This window comes from Neolamprologus brichardi, chromosome 7 (genome assembly GCF_056152115.1).
Source record: "Neolamprologus brichardi isolate AB-2024 chromosome 7, ASM5615211v1, whole genome shotgun sequence".
Classification (NCBI taxonomy): domain Eukaryota; kingdom Metazoa; phylum Chordata; class Actinopteri; order Cichliformes; family Cichlidae; genus Neolamprologus; species Neolamprologus brichardi.
The window spans coordinates 34240112-34257781 of NC_142110.1; the positions used below are offsets into that span (position 1 = coordinate 34240112).

At 38.3% G+C, this 17670-nt stretch overlaps 2 protein-coding genes across 2 annotated transcripts; both read right to left on the minus strand.

Moving 5' to 3' along the window:
- Positions 1 to 622: 622 nt before the first annotated feature.
- On the minus strand, positions 623 to 4869 carry phpt1 (phosphohistidine phosphatase 1). The gene is made up of 3 exons (XM_006803527.3): positions 4481 to 4869; positions 1096 to 1223; positions 623 to 967 (listed from the first exon to the last, which is right to left on the minus strand). The coding sequence occupies exons 1-3, from the start codon at positions 4644 to 4646 to the stop codon at positions 875 to 877; spliced, it is 387 nt and encodes a 128-aa protein (XP_006803590.1). The 5' UTR covers positions 4647 to 4869; the 3' UTR covers positions 623 to 874.
- Positions 4870 to 4989: 120 nt separating this feature from the next.
- On the minus strand, positions 4990 to 17429 carry LOC102776816 (ectonucleoside triphosphate diphosphohydrolase 2-like). The gene is made up of 9 exons (XM_006803528.2): positions 17236 to 17429; positions 14548 to 14665; positions 12875 to 13025; positions 10661 to 10820; positions 10155 to 10382; positions 9122 to 9391; positions 7694 to 7813; positions 7475 to 7609; positions 4990 to 7366 (listed from the first exon to the last, which is right to left on the minus strand). Exons 1-9 carry the CDS (start codon positions 17347 to 17349, stop codon positions 7148 to 7150), a joined length of 1515 nt encoding a protein of 504 aa, XP_006803591.2. The 5' UTR covers positions 17350 to 17429; the 3' UTR covers positions 4990 to 7147.
- Between the last annotated feature and the right edge of the window lie 241 nt (positions 17430 to 17670).

Sequence of the window (17670 nt, forward strand, 5' to 3'; positions counted from 1 at the left end):
TCAGTTTTGTTGAGTAAAATTCTAGTATTTTATTAGTCTCTACAAGCACTAATTAGCATATATCTGATAATTAAAAAGCCAACAGATTGGCAATAGCCTTGGTTGCAAACACTTCCAGACTTATGGAAGTCTATGGGAAAATTGGCTTGTTAAATCTGACCTGACCTCAGTGAATATGCTCCTGATGAACTTATGATCTCAGTCACTTATTTTTAGTTATATTGCTTAAAAAAATGCAAGTCATTTTGTAAACCTGTCAGAAATCAATCCAAAATTGATCCTATATCAACCAGAATGTCAGAATCCTTTCAGAATACTTCAGCACAATGGTAGTAATCAGGAACATCAAGTTCATTTACTTTTACCTAGCAACTGTGGCCATTTTAATCAACAGTTTACAGCACGCTGGAATCTGGACCATAGCTGCTGTAAAAAGTAAGATAAGCAAAGAGATGGGGTGTTGTCATTTTTCTGCTCTGCAGGAAAGAGGCACATAATATAAGCACACATTTCACAATAAAACCTCACATCAAAACTTGTAAGGTTTGCTTTGTAACTTTAATTTCCAAAGAAATTTATGAGGGATCATGACTCTAAAACGAGTCAGTGAAGGAGAGGGCGGTAATCTGCAAAGCCAGCGCAGGCAGTCATTTATTTAAAATGCTTCCACATGACAAATTACATTCATTAAATTATTAGCTACACTATGAAAAGCTGTTATGTTTTACACAAGGAAGGAAGGTGAAAACTTAAAGCTGTTGTATTAATAAAAAGAAAAATCCTAAATGTGTTTAGCCAGATAACGAACGGTTACAAAAAAAATACATCAGTCCAGGGTTACAGGGAATCAAGTAGAAGCTGTTTAAAGTTCATTTCAGTAGCCTTCATTATCCCAGGTCACCTCATAGTCTGGATACCGAACCTTGAGTTTCTCAGTGGTCACTGCATGGTTTGCTCTTCCGAATCCCTGTGATCAAAAAAGACACATCAGTGTTTCATCAGAAAGATGAAATAACATTTGATTTAAACCACTGAAAAACAAAAACCATCAATGTATTCATACTTTCTCGGTATTTACAGATCAGAATCACCCACCATGGAGTATCCATAGACATGGATCTTCTTGGCCTGGAGGTCATGTTTGATTCTCCCTCCTCCTATACACTCACAGTCCAAGTGCCCGTCCCTTTCCAGCTCCTCTGCTACCTTCTCATAGATGTCAGCTGGGAAAAGGATGGATACAACTCAGAAACAAAGTTTTTGGAATATTTTCTACATCAAAGTATGAATTATTGCCTTAGAAAATATAGCTTGGTGACTTGGAGTTTGTAACTGGAGTTTTATTTATAATTTCAAATGCCTGCTTGGTATGTGGATGCATCCATACAGTGTTCATTGAATTTCATGAGGTTGGTCAGCTGTTAAATAAAATTGCATGTACTGTGCTTTCAGTGTTGTCCAGCAGAGAGCAGCACAGACCTGTCATTACTAAATGCAAAGCCATCATTATTGCATTCATAAAGTCTGCAGTTATTCTGAAGGCTGCCTGTTATTATACAGTGTTTATAATATTTTGTGCCGCTCCATATTGTGTACTAATACTACATAATAAGCACCAACGGATTACATAAACATCCCTTCATTACAAAATTCCAAAACCAAAATGAGGCAGTTGGTCAATGAGTGCACAGACATGTAAAATATACATTAGATGTAAAACAGTGTCTTTGCTTCCCCTATAGAACCAAGGAGCACAACAAGCTCGTCATGCAGCTCATAGGGAGGAGAAAAGGTCAAAACTGTGAAAAAGTGAAAAGCTGTGGAGCCTGAGGAGAAAGCGCAGGCATGGTGAGGCCTTAATGTATGGTCTGCACAGAGCTATCAACGACAGGCTGGAGGTGGTGATAATTCCTCCTCCACAATATAAAAGAGACAAAGCGGAGGAAAGGTGGAGGTTGGGTAGGGGATAGGGGCAGAGCCATACATAAAGTCTACAGATCTTTAGACTGGTTGGGGAAATGTGGATTCTCTAGGCCGCACTTTATCTCTGGCATGAGGGATATTTGAGCATACTGTGTCCGTGTGCTTGAGCCACACAGAAATTCTTTGTTCATTCCTTAGTAATGTTTGCTTAATGTACTTACTAATAACTGGGTAATAGGAACAAACAAAGTCTATACATTTTACTTTGTCCATTTAATATTTATATTATGAATTTTATTGAATAGAAAGAAATCCATATAAATTATACATATTTATATTAGAATAGCAATTTAGAGTAGTAGTAGATAAGATATTACCCTGACAAAAAAAAGAAGTAAAAATGGTGCTGCTGGCCAACAGGCTGACCTTAGAAACTGTGCTGAAACTTTGCCTTGTGTTGGCCAAAGACAAAGGAAAAGAAAAGGGAGAAGGCATCGTAGGAGGCAGTGAGACTGAAGGAAAATTAGGAGTGTGAAGGAGAGAGCAGGGACTTTAAGTGTAGAAACTGTCTGGTAAACAGAGAGCATTTCGTGGTATGAATGGGGGAAGATTAGTAGATATATTGTGTGTGCCAGAAGCATTGGAGGTGGATCCAAATAGTTCTACTATGGTGTAGATATGAAGTAAAATAGAGTAGAGGTAATCTTGACAAGAGTATATAAAGAGTGTTGTGGAGGTGAAGACTGTCAGACAGGATTATGAGTTTGAAGCTGGAAAATGAAGGCGTGATTCTGAAGGAGGGGGTGAGTGGATATTAAAGTAGACTTCAGTGGACATGCAGGAACACAGGCGATAAGGTGTTAAGGAGAGAAATGTTGAACGATAGATGGTGGTGGATATGCAAAAAGGACTGGAATGCCTGTGGTAGACATTAAGAAGAGGGTGGAATACAGAGTGATGCTTTTTACTTTTTTTTACTACGTAGATCACTTTGGTCAACCTGTGTTGTTTTTAAATGTGCTTATAAATAAATTAATTGATTGATAGGATTGAGTGAAGTAGCAAAAAAAAGAAAAGAAAAAGAAAACTTAAAAAAAACAAAACAAAACAAAACTTTACATCACAGCGATGCGCCGAAGGCTGTCCAAATTCGTAGACTCCGAATGCAGCCGATAAATGCGTCCACCTTTTAGTTTTAATATCACTCTTATTACTCTTTCTGGGTCACAAAATAAACTTTTAAGATATTTTCAGGCGAGAATGTAGCTGTGTAAATTCAAATATCTGCTCAGTTTATCAAGACACCACATATTTTCAAAAGTGCTCCGACGTTTTTAGAGACGTCTTTTACCCACCAGCTCGAAAGCTAGCCGGGGCGATAACAGCGAACTCCCTGCACATCGACATGCAGAGGGTTGATGGGACAGAGGAGGATGCTGGGGATAGGGTGAGATGAAGGGAGATGATTGGCTGCTTTGCTTATTTACCGTACACCTATAGCTCTGGTATATGGTCCAGTTTGTCTGTTTTTTCCCTTTTAAAATATCTCACCTGTCTCTCTTGCATTTACTATACCCTGTTTTGCACTGACAAAAACTTATCTTTCCTTATGATGGATCAGAGTCATTGCTTCATTCTCTCTCTCTCTCTCTCTCTCTCTCACACACACACACACACACACACTGATTTCAAAGTGAACCCAAGTTCAGGGAAGAAATCATGTGCGCACACCTGTGGACACCTAGACACATCCTAATGTTGGTTATATGCGGAGGTAGAACAGGAAACTATGGGGAGGCAGATTCATATTATTATGAAACTCAAAATAATAAATTTTTTAATGCACCACTTGAGAAATTAGATGAAAATCTTTTACTGAAGGCCAATCTCTGACCTCATCATCAATGGGCACAATTGTTAGAGTGTCTTGTGACAACAGCATAACTGTGTTTATATGAACTTATTTGGGTTCTCTCTTTTGCCAGTCCCAACTCTATGGGGTTAATTAAGCTGGTTTTAAGTAATATTATTATTTGCAACATGGTCCCTCCCTTTATCATCTCATTTAGCAGAAGATACACTGGTCACTGTCCTTCATGAAAGGACAGGGAATAATGCTGTCCTACAATTCAGAGCAATGCACTGTCCAATCATAATTAAAAACAATATATCTCACAAGTGATGCTGATCAAGCGTATGTTAATTAACAGCATGCTATCCATGTTGTGCAATGACCTGCGGCCATGTTTTTAATGACAGGTTGTTAAAGCCTTGGATGAATTCTGACTATAGCCACAACAAAACAGCCACTGGGAGGACAACTGTTATGTCCATCTTTTATATACAGTCTGTAGGTATGGCGAGGGTAGGAGAACCATCAAGAACAACACAGAGGTGGGAGACAGATCCTCGAGATGAGTCAGTATTAGGACAGAAGCAAAGCTGGGTCATCTGTTTGTTTGTTTGACCTCGGGGGTATATCTCTGGTGCGTTCAGGTGCAGATGGAGGTGTATTTTACGCTTAAAACATAGCCCTCTGAGCGTTGTTCTTACTCACCGTGGTACTCAGCCCAGCCGTATCCTCGGACTATATCCACCTCCGAGTCGTCCCCCTCCTCTCGGCTATGAACACGGATCAAGACGTACTTAAATACTCCGGAAGGGTCGATGTCTGCCTGCGGTATGTTGGCCATGAGAGCAGCCGCCTTCGTCTGTGTGCACATGTCTAAACTTCTCAAGGACCACACTAGCAAAGCAAGCAGCAAGCGAAACGCTCGGATTTTCCAAACAAGCTTCGTGTCTATGCGTAGAAACTAATACGGAAGTAACACGTTTATATCTCTATATTGTAATCTGGACGGGAATGCAAAAACTATAAATCATGGCAAAATAAAATACATCATCTAGTTTCCTCCTAGCACCGCCATAATACAGCTAGCCAGCAAAATCAAGTTAACTTCCGGTATGACCCTTCAAAATAAATAATACTACGACTTGCTATTACCACCATTAATAATAATAATAATAATAATAATAATAATAGTAAACATACAGATATTCCATACGTCTTATGTGTAATCTTTTTATTTTTTTAATTGTTGCTATTCATGGAAAAGCTATGGAAGAAACAGTGAAAATTCCTTATTAGAAATGTTTTAAAACTTAATTTTATTCTGAAGGCAGTTCAAACATACCGGAAAACAGAAATGCATTTTGGTATCTGCAGTCCAAATGAATATTTTAAAGCACAATGACTTCGTTTCTATAGTCATTGATCAGAACAAAAAACATACAAAAATGCAGAGGGTTTAAATTTGGGGTAGAAAACATATATCATGTGAAAGAGAATGATAAAAGTAATTATTTCATAATTCTAGTTATAAACAAATTTTATATCAAATATCAATATATATTTGTGGTCAAATGTTTACATACACTCATGAGCATGAATGTCATGTGATTTGGTGACCTTAGAGTTCTTTACACTGCTTTTTTCCAGGGCGCAATGATTGCAAAGCTTATATCCTTAAGGACTTTAAAAAACAACAATTGGTTGAGCTTATATTGCGATTGGTCGATTTTCTTAACAGGCTGTGGCCTGGCCAAGCCAACTGGCACTGTGAAATCTACAGCGGTACTTGTTAAAAGATCTGAGCGTATGAATCTATTTGAGCCTGTATACAAGTCCTGTTATGTTTTCATCGTTGCAATCTTGCTATTCATGTTGGTGCCAAGTAGGGCTGCCTCAAACGATTATTTTTGCGATTAGTCGACTAATCAGATCATGCATCCATTGGACGTAAAACTACAGCTTACTGCACCAGCATGCATCTGCTCTTATATAACTATCATTAGCTTACAGCTTTAAGTGTTTAAGGTATGTTCTAACTAAAAATAAAGACAAGACGATAGTTTCGGTGAAGTTTAATAAACTCCTTGCTATCTAAAATATAACAGGACACCGGAGTATATTCTCAAGCATCTCACACTTCTGATAATCAGTTGCCTGCTTGACGTTTATTCAGCTGTGTATAAACTATAACTTTAATCTCAGCCAAACAGATTTACTCAGGAACAAATAAAATACTAAAAAAAAAAAGCCAAACAATAACATTTTTAAGTTATCTAAGTGACTTATATATATTTAACCTGAGTAGCAAAAGACGGCGGTGGCTTTGAAAACGATTTGCCGGGAGTCCGGTGTTCTCACGGGCTCTACTGAGCCTTGCCCCCGGCTAGTTATCGAGCTAGTGGGTAACAGACGTCTCCGAAAACGTCTGAGCGCTTTTGAAAATATGTGGTGTCTTGATAAACTGAGCAGATATTTGAGGTTTACACAGCTACATTCTCGCCTGAAAATATGTTAAACGTTTATTTTGTGACCCAGAAAGAATAATAAGAGTAATATTAAAACTAACTAGCTGCCACCATTGTTGGAAACTGAGCTGGGCCGCGCTATGAATTCTGGGACACAGCTTCTTCTTCTTCGGGGTTTAACTGCAGCTGGCATCCCTGTACATGCATTGCTGCCATCTTCTGTTTCAGTCCGTTATTACACTCTTAAATCCTACTACTTATTCCTGCGGACAACTGCTGCCCAACTACAGATATTATCCAAATATCTGTGGTCAAATGCCTTTGAGTCAAATAGCAGCAGATATTCACAAAATGCATTTAATATTGTATTCCGCATGACTTGAAACTTGCATCAAAAACGGGGTTCGCTGAGGTCAGAGTAAAGGAAGCCGAGGGCCATTTTCCAGTAGGCTTCCAGTGTTTTTGTTGAGTGAGTTGCCACCTGCTGGCCATTAAAAAAGATGCACCTTTAAGGCACTTCCACGCTGGCATTGTTTTTCAAACTAAAGTCAGAGTACTCACTGTCAGCTTTAAAGTAGTTTACATTCACAGCAAGTTGATGCAATGGTTTCACTCATTTTATACATACCACTCAATTATAGGTTAAAGCAGCAAACTGTATAAACATGTTAAAGTCAAAACATTTTGTATATGTCGTGTTAAAACTTTTGCAGTCAATTAACAAACCACAGTTTACATTTAGCACTAGTTAAAAATAAGTCAATTAGTGTAAAAATTATTTTTTCAAAAGCAAACTATGGTATTATATAACAGAGAATATGCTTAAATTAAAACTCAAATTTTGCTCCAAATCTTCCTTGTCGGGTCAGTGTTCAGAGCAAAATAAAAAACTGACATAATTTCTTAGCTAAATTGTGCTTTCACTGCCTCTTTTCTTATTCTGTCCATTATAAACTCTAAATAAGCAGAAGGAAAGCACTGCGGCAAGGAGCATGACAAAAAGAAAGATGAGGGATCCCCACACTCCTGGGGTCAGGGCCTTTCTCAGCTCCAGTTGCTCTGCTGGCAACAAATTGCTTAAACTCAGCATGTAGCCCAGAGCCCAACCCACCATGGTGTCAGCAACCTGCAGGGTCAGCAACATAATGATGTGAATATATTTGGATCAACTCCCATCCATTTGCAATGGAGCATTGATATGTTTTGTTTTGAACTGTAAAGAGATAATAATCACCTTCTTCTGAAAAGAAATGTGTGGGAATGTTGTGTCATTGAAGCCATATCCTCTCAACATGAGAGTATTGAGAAACACAGAGGCAGCACAGTAGTAATGCAAACGGGACTTTTGCTCTGGAGCGAGAAGCATCATCTGGAAAAATACAATAAATATTTTCACATGCTGCCAGAAACAGATGTCCTGGATAAGTAAAGCATGAATAGAAAAGGTGATTACTTGGGTGAAACTCATGCTGCACACTTTTTTGGTCGCATCCTGTAGTTCTGAAGGAGAGCTAGCAGTTATGCCAGTGACTTGCTGAAGGAATGAGTGAACATAGAAGAAAGCAGAGAAAGCCTGAAAACAGAAAAGGGAAAAGAAAAAAAACTTGTATGTAAAAAGTGATACAGCTACAGCACAACAATCAAATAAAAGTTAGCCATGTTGAAAGGCAACCGTGTAAAGTTAATCATATTCAGCAACGTCAAGCAACTGCAGAGTTGATTGACCTCTGACACCGTAGGAAACGCATTAGAGGGTTACACAGGCAACCGGAGCCTGGAATTAATACTAGTGGCCAACCATCAGGGTCATCCTGTGTGGATGGAACTTCAAGTTATGTTTTGATTTATATGCACTTACCACTTAACATCAGTACAGTTAAATGGTAGCTCACCCTGGATAGAATATAAATGCTTTCCACTCAAGATCACGTTGGTGCGATATGCCTTCTCTTGAATATAATAGAACTATGGGGTATCTAAAAGGCAAAAGCCAAACACAAATGATGCCTTTGAAAAACTCAGCAGCAATGTCTCTTTCCAAAGATCAAAACCCCTTCAAAATGTATAAGATTTGTGAGGAGGTCACATAGGAATCATTTTAGAAGACATCTCTACCATGATTGTTCACAAAATAATAAAACATTGTTTAGCAGCTCTAGGTTTGAAGCAAAAAAAAAAAAAAAAAAAAAATAGACCAACATAAATACAACATTTTTTGTTTTCAAACAAGACATGACGGCTCACTGGTAGAAGCTGGTCTGCTGGAGATAGTCCACTATTGTTTCCTTGGTTTTTGCAGCGTTTCAGTCCAGGTGATAGCGATAACACCAGTCTGAGATTACAGACCATAAATTTGACAACACACCTATGTGATGTGCCAGTGTTCAGGATAAGAGCAATCTCCCACCCTGATATTCTGGGATCTGTTACTCACGAAACCTACAGGCAGTATTCTTACACTGGAGTTTTCCAGATTTAGTTGTGGAGAGCCATAATGACTGCATCCTCTGTTGACATGTTTGCTTGATGTGAGAGAGGATGAGACTCAAAACATCTGGTGATGTTCGAGGTTAGAATGACTTGGCATGTAGGGCAGGTGTAATTTGATTACCAAACTACACCTGAGAAAAGGTGTCACTGTTCAGGAGGAAAGCAAATGTTAATATTCAACTACCCTTGATAAACAGACCTGTGCTTATGACAGCATGGACAGGAACAATCTTGAATGTATAGTGTGGTCTGCAATGATGTTACTTTCATAAACAGTATAGCAGTTTTAAAACATTAAAGTTTTGTGAAAAGAAATCTGGGATTGTGGCGGCACCTTTGACATACAGGCTGAGCTTTAAGTTTAAGAAAGCATTTGCTCTGCTTCTCTTACCATGAAACCTCCGGTGACATTTGGTTGGAAGACTTTGTCAAATGAGCACTGGGAGAAGGGACAGCTGTTGAAGGAGAAGACTTCAGACACGTTACCCAGACAGTATTCATAGTGTCCGCTGCCATGTACTGTCACAGAAGCATGAGAGTCGTAGGAGCTGGGTTTGTACTTTACTGTACATGGAGAGTCGAGTATACTGCTGAGCTTCACCGTCCTGCTGTGGTCTGCAGGATAGCAGGGGTGAGTGACAGACTGAGGGTAACCCTGAGACTGAGAAAGAGAAAACATTTTGAGTACAATGATCTTATATACATTATACTGGTGGTTTTATTGGAGAGGCTGACCTTAAAAATACATCAGTATAGTTAGATATGTTCCTCTCTACATAGCTGCTTGTTTCTACCTTAACTTGCAGCGGACATTTACTGAATTGAGTTCCTAGTAACTCATTTTAATGTGTGCCAGTTTTAAAGCCAGATACCTACACTTAAGTTATTCTATTATAGGAGTGAACATTTCTATATTACATAGCTAAAGTCTAATACTATGCATCATTTTAGACTGAAGCCAGGGAGAACCTGAAGTGGCGATTTCAGAAAAGGAGTTTCAGAAAGCATTGGGCCTGTTCCCTTCTTCTTCATTTCTGTGTGTATTTGGCAGTCTGTGTTCGCGTTATGACCCAAGTGGTTTGTTTTTTTTTTACTGTGGTTAGAAGAATAACTAAGTGACATTCTTTAAATCTCAGCATTTTGCTGATTGGCTCCTCTGCAACATTCCTGGTGCTGCTTAGAAAGTCTGGTTCTGGTAGCAGCAACATCTCAGCTCTATTCTTTGCTCCCTGTAGTCATTCTGTGTTTGTTGTGGCAAGATCTAAGATTTGGTTAGGCCTAGTGACTGGTTAGGATTGTTTTGGATAAATGGATTAGTTCATGTATAAAAGTGATTGATGTAAAATCCTGAAAAACAGTCATTTTGTGGACAGGATTTTTCTTTTGAGCTTTTCTTGTGATTTAAGAGAGTGACGTTACACTACCTCCATTATATGAGCCAGCAGTGTCATGAGGAACTGGTCCTTCCCATAGCACAGGAAGCTGTGTGTGTACAGAGTATACTCATGACCATAAAGGCGCAGCTTCATCAGATCGTCTTTGTTCTCGATTTTTTCCTCAGTAGCAAATGTTATCTGCGTGGACGCGCCACCCAGATCGAGAGCTCCCACTGTCGGTCTGCTGGGGCTGAACCAGTGCCCCTCAAAGCCATACTGCAAAGGAATAGTCACAAAAACCTGGCTTCATCCAATGTTTGCATCTCTGTTTTGGAAAAGTATTTACAAATTAAACTAATGCCTTACTGAATATATAAAGCCATTTTCAGAAAACTTGCAATACAAACGCTCTCATAATGTTATCAATTTGCTGGTAAAGTTTCACAGTGACAGCAATAACTGACTTCTAGTCTCCTCATAAATAATATTGCAGATTCCTACTGATTAAAACCATTTTAAAAGCTTCTGATTTTCACATTTACACACTTGGATACCTTAATAAAGTTCTCTGAGAGATAGTTAACTGTGACCCATCCATATGCCCCCTCTTCTTTGCCACTCAGTATGGCTGCTCCCCGGTAGTTGAAAGGGTAGGACTGGATTTTTTGTCCCACTTCCTTCAGAATCTGAGTGGACAGCTCTGGACTAGATAAACTGAACAAGGAAAAAAACAAACAAACAAAACAAATATAATCAAGATTTTTAGTGATAAGACTTTCACCAAATCATTAGGAAGAATGATGGTCATGAGGATAATGATCTTTTTTTTTTTTTTACACTTCATTATAAAAAAAAAAAAAAGTAGTGTTATTTTTATGCCTTCTACTGTAAGCTTCAGGCATAAGTTTTAAAACTGCAAATCAGGGGTGTCAAACATAAGGCCAGGGGAGCAGAAACGCCCACCAAAGATTTACATTTACTTAATTGCTTCATAACAGAAAAGGCAAAGAAGAAATTAAATAACAAAGTTACTATAAGTACTATAGAACGTTATGATTTTTTATTTATTTATTTTTAATCTGTTCATTACCTCTGCATGAGACAAATATGCAGACAGGAACTAAAGGACAGATTAAAGTCAAAACTAACATTCCAGATATTTTCCGAGCTATAAGTCATCCTTATGAGGTCTTTAGATCTCCCAGTAAACTTAAATTAAAGGATTATTATTATTATGATTTTTAAAAATAGACTTTAGAATAAGCTGAAGTCAAGATTGTGTGTCACATTAAAGTTTAGCGTCAATGCTACATGAAAAACATTTCAGTAAACATTCATGCTGATACTCGTCAGTAAAACCCGCAAACAAAACAGCTCAAACTATAAAATGAGGTGGTGTATTTGTGTATGGAAATGCATTTGTGACAAAACAGCTTTTAAAACACATTTGCAAGAATCAAATGATTTACGCACGCATGCAAGTTAGACTGCGTGACTGTCCAGCTGTTTTCCGCTGCATATTTGATTGAGTTATGGTACACACACAAGGAAAGGATGCCTTCTTCCAGACAAGATGTTTAAATCCATACTTGATAGCTGCCTAAACCCAATCAGGCAGTTTTGCTGGCTAAACTGAAAATAAAAAGATGGTTTCCTGTCTGCAGGCAACGTTAAGCCACTAAACCAAATATTTGAATACATTTAAAGTCTTCTCGATAATGCTTTGCATTTTCAACACTCATGCCTTCAATTTTATCTACATGTCTGAATGCCCCGTCACCATCCCCACTCAATGCTTTTAACTTTATAGACTTTGGTTTGACCCCATTGCTGCATGCCCTCCACCAGGCAAAGTAGAACTGGTACAAATATAAAACATATCCTGCTCAGCATACTAGAGATAAACACATAAAACAACTTTGCACCGTCCAGTCAATTCTCTGTGAACTTCAGTGTGTGGATATTGAGGGGATCTACAGGTTTTGAGAGACCCTCAGATGTGTTTGTCTTTCCAATAAGAAATGCACAGGGAGGAGAGGCTCAGGTGCTTGCAGGTGACTACAAAGACTTTAAAGGTAATTTCCTTATTCTAAAATAACATAATACAGCCAAATTATCCTGAAACATGTGACTTCAGCCCTATGAAATTTGCAATCACTGCTTATTCCTCGTGTTTATATTTTTTCATCCTCAGACCATTCAATGCAACAAGGGTTGCCACTAAAATAATCTGGCTAAAATGGTCTTAAATGAAGGATTACATTTATGCAGCTCTTTTACAGAAAACACGTTATGATGGTAGGAAATTTGCATGAGAGAAACTGAATCTAGGGGAGACCATTTTGTGTGGATACCTCTCATTTTCTGAAGCAGAAGGACCTCAGTCTATTATCCAGGAGTCAAACAGGGCTATTCACTGCATGCCAACAATTACACATTGTAGGTGGCAATATCATGAAGCTGGTTAGGTTTGTCCAGTGGAGTCATTACAACAAACAGTGCAACAGCTACTCTGAAAACTCTTAAACAACATTTAGCTTTTTTCACTTTTCTCTGATTTCTTCTGCACTGTAGAAACTTGCTATATTTGGCACAGAAATAATTATATTCCCAACACATCATTCATCTTGTTTAATGAATGTGTAAGCTGGTTAAAAAGGCCAGTATGGATTGCCATTTTAGCATTATTACAAGATTTACTTGGAACAGGATCAAAATTAAGGTGATACATAACTAAAACACATGGAAACAAAACAGACACGACTTACTGCAGAAGCCTCATGCCGGCTGTGGCTCCCAGGTACACAGGTGTGAGCTGGTGCTTGTCTTTTGGGATGCTCTTCACTGCGTGATCCAGACATGCTTCTAAGCTTTGCCCTGCTGCTCCCGGTTGACCTGCATAACTTGCAATTCCTTCACCTGAGCGAATGATGAACATGTCGAACAAACAAAATCTATTTGATAACATAATCAACTTGGTGTAATATTCACAAAAATCAATGTTAGCAATTGTGACCCATATCCTTGTGGTGTTGCAATACAAAAGAATCCAACTACTATCCCAGCTTCCCAGCCAGCTGTATGACAATCTACTGAATTGTGTGTAAAATTTTAAAATATTAACATTATCTAAAGTCACAGAATAAGTAAAGCAAGTTATCTGCATTAACTCAGAAAAAAATGATTTGGGAAAAACACTTTATATTTAAATAAGAACGCATATTTCCTCCTCGAGACATCTTAGGATCATTTTATTCTGAAACATGTCAGCATAAACACCGTGCTCATGAATGACAAGGGGAAAAAAGTTGTTTGGTTAACACAGGAATAAAAGCTTTTTACAGGGCAGGAGTGGCAAACCACAAAGCTCAACTCTGACTCGATCCTGACTCATGACTGTTGCTAAGCAAACATTTGCTTTGACATCAGTGCAGTGATGCAATAAAATAAATCATTCAGAAAAAACTCCATGCAGACTTTCCCACAACCAACTCATCATTAAGATTTCCACTATTTCTCAATTATCAACCAACTATATAAATTACTATGTGGTGTAATGAGTTTTACAGAGTACTCTTCCATTAGATGAAAGGTGTACTGCATGTATATTGTTATGAAATAATGTGATTAACTACACCTAATAGGTTTAACATAAGAGTAGTTCATTTATAATGAATGAATAAAGTTATGTTGAAACTGGTTAGTCTTCTTTGTTAGCACAATAAAGGCTACTTCTCATTAGATCACTCAATCTTTTATCCTCCACAGCTGGGTTGTCAAGATTTAGGAGGACTACTGTTAACTGACACAGCGCACACAGGAAGATCCTGAAACAAACTTACAAGACTGGCTGAGAAATGTGATAAAAACTAATGAGAATGGATGGAAGAGGAATATGATATGGCAGCTAAGATAGCTAAAGATTTAAAACGACTAGCAGACACACTACTTAGCCGAAATTCAGCCTACAAATACTGGATACATGGCCTTCTGAAAATTCCCTCAGCTTCCACACCTTTCCAATACCGTGAATGAATCTTAAGCAGACCATTTCCTGCTGTGTGGGAAAGAACAGCTGCGGACAAACAAAACAAAACAATATCCTGACCTCTTTCTCCCAAAGTTTTTGTAAAAAATTGCAATTAAAAAAAGAAAGAAAGAGGGGAACCCCCCCAAAAAAACGCCTTCAATTTCATTGATGTTTCAATTACCATTCAAACTTTGAGCATCTATTGTCCATATGCTATACAACTTTTGCATATACTTAAATATGACAACTTTTTCATTTGTCTAAATGAACTGCACCAGCTTCAAATTAACGTATGTGTCAAACAAGTCTGCACGATTTCCTGCAAATAATTGTTGCTTTAAGCACCCTTTGTTTTTCAAGCAAAACTCTACCAATGTTTTTGGTGTGGGAAGTGCTACTTATGATACCTACCCTCAGCGTGACATTTGCTATGCTGGGTGACCACGGCTGTGCCATTTTGCTTATTTGCTGGCCACTTGTATATGTATAAAGATGTGTGTGAGGATCCAGCATCCAGGACAATCCCATACTACAGAAAAGGGAAATTGAGGAGAAAAAGCAGTGAAAATACATTTTTTCCATCCTTTACAAAGATTTTTGTGGCAACCGCTTTGAAGCAGACCTCAACTTAATATAGCAGAGTATCAAAAATGACTTTAAGGATCGTGGCAATGTAACCTTCACCATCTGGCTAGAAATGAGGACAACTGGCAATCACCAAAAGAGCCTTATGGATTTTATATTGTACAAGGTCACATGTTTGATTTGAAAACAGTGATTCAATTGAAGTTCTAATCCAGCAGTATAAAATCTTTATAAAATGTCCTAACATGTTTTCGTCTTCTTTTAGCTGCTTCCTTTAGGGGGTTGCCACATCTGCCTCCATCTCACCCCATCTGTAGCACCCTCTCCGGTCACACTAACTCTCTGCATGTCCTTCATCCATGAACTGCCTCCGATTTCTGCGTCTGTTTTCCTACCTGGCAGCTCGGTTATGTATCCTCTCTCTCTCCTCCTGCACATGTATAAAATATCTCAGTATCCATAATACATTTTTACTTTATTTTAAATCAATTTGTGTTTGTCTATGGAGTCCTCTTAATGGAGTTGTGCAATGCAAATATTACATCAATCCATATTGCTTAAATAATACAAAGTTTTGGCCCTATGAGAAAAAATGAACAAATTCAAGGCTAATGAAAATCATTATTTTGAATGAGTCATTTCATCTAAAAAAATCAACATGGACCATCTGCTTGACCCTCTCCGACCAACAAACCAAAGTTTGGACACAGAATAATTTCTGTGAAAGCCCCACTTTCAGGTTGTTTTATTTCATACTGAAATCTGAGGCAATGTTTGAAAATTAATGTCACACATACTATGAAAGATAAACCTGAATTTTAACTGGTTTTTGTTGCCTTCAAAATGAATCAGGATCTACAATTTGAGATACATACTTCAACACAAAAACAAGAGTAAAAAACAAACAACAACAACAACAGGCCTTCACATAGAAAAAACGAGATGAGGTAAAATTCTTACGTTTTTTTTAAAAAAAAATACTTTTTTCAGCCAGTTTTTATCCTGGATTTGTATTTTTAGGTAAATCAGAGATGATCAGAAAAAGTTTTAAAAATTTGCAGATTTCAAATGGAATGACCTGAGTGTAAAATCCATAAATTGAGGAGTAAGACTTTAATAGCATAAAGCATTATAGTCAACTAAAATACATTTTAATCATTTTTCCTTACTTTTAGTTAAATGCACTTCATACACTCCAGTTGTGCTGCCTGCCATATAAACTGCTGTGTTACAATTGGCTTGCACAAACAAGTAGAGTAAGAACTCTGGCTTAAAAAAAACAAAAACAATTAGTATCTGCAGAAACAGAACTTCAGACATCATCTTATATGCCTGCATGTCACAAGACCAAGACCCATCATGGGTTACTTTATGGGTTATGTTTCACAACTGCATACGTGGTATGACATTTCAGTATATGGTTAGAGTGATTTGAAGACAAGCAAACAGCATCCCAGCTTTTTGGAAACGGAGTAATAGGAGGCTTAAGTATGAAAAAAAACAAACCAAAACAAGTAGCATGCCTATAATTTGTAATTCTAATAAGCCAAAACAATGGAGTCAAATTATATTTGGAAATTTCTTTACAGTGTGGGTGCCACAAGTTATCCTGAACTTGTAATATTAACACAGATTCAGCTGTGCTTCATCATAATTTTATGATCATGCTTTATGCTACAGTATATGCTCACAGCTGTTTGTAAAATGCTTTGTAGTATAGACATTTAAAGGAAAGGTTTATGCAGCCGACAGATTTCAATTCTGAGCTAAGTTGCAGGTTTGCGTTGTGCTGCTGTGGATCAGTAAATATCAAATCATTACAGCTTCAATGCCTTCTGAAAATAAAGGAACCTGGAGAGTGTGCTGAAATCTGGCCACGCGGGAACCCATGTGACCGACAATGCAAAGGGAAGGGACCACACGCGTCTCATATCAGTGCTGCAGGTGAACGGCAACCATATACAGACATGTTCCTAATCACCCCTAATAATAATTCTTCATTACTGCTGTGCACTCGGCTGTGAGGAATCCCAACACTTGGCAAACAAAACACTCTAATTGTCTGTTCAGTCCTTTCAACACACTGTTGCATTTGTCTCCTCGGGAAAAAAATAGAAGAAAACCTTTGTGCTTGCTTTCTCAGACTGGATTCCCACGTTATTGCTGGGTGGAAGGGGAGCTACATTATAAAAGGGAACCATGGGATATTAAGCTGGTGACACAAAAATGAGGGATCAGCAGTAACAGAATTTGGTGTTGAATGGCTCTGCAGCAAGCCACTTGCAACTGACACGGCCCTATTAGGCTATAAAAATTAAGCATAATATAAAATGTAAATTCAAAATATGGGGCCATATTTACATCCAGGTATCAAGGCTAATGTCCTCGAATTCCCTGGTCCGACATTTATTTTTCTTTTTAATTTTATTTAATTTTATTTAATTTTATTTTTTTATGTACCACCTGTTTCACACCCTTCACACAACACACTGACACGCACCGATCCGACCTTACCCTGAGCTCAGGTTCCTCCTGAACATCCTCGGTGGAAATAGTAAGGAGCAGGATTCCGGCAAGTCCAAACACCAGCAGCGCGATGGGGACAAGGTGAGCAGACCGCTGAGCCATGAAGCGAAAGCGTGAAGCGCAACTCCTCTCTGCGCCTGCGGGACACTCAAGCGCCTACCTACTGTAATAGCGGCCAACTGGGAGAAATGGCTGGCTGCCAGATAACCGGAGGAGTAGTTAAAAAACACTGCAGAAGTGAGACATCCAGGAGAAAAGGAGTCTTTAGCTACCCAATCCGAACAGTGCATGCTGGATTAGTTTCCAGATCAGGCGGTGTGCCCATGTGTAAATCATTCGAATGATTTACTGATGATTAATTGAGAACACGCAATCCCGTATACGTCACACCAAGAGAGCAACAGCTACAAGTGCAAGCTTATA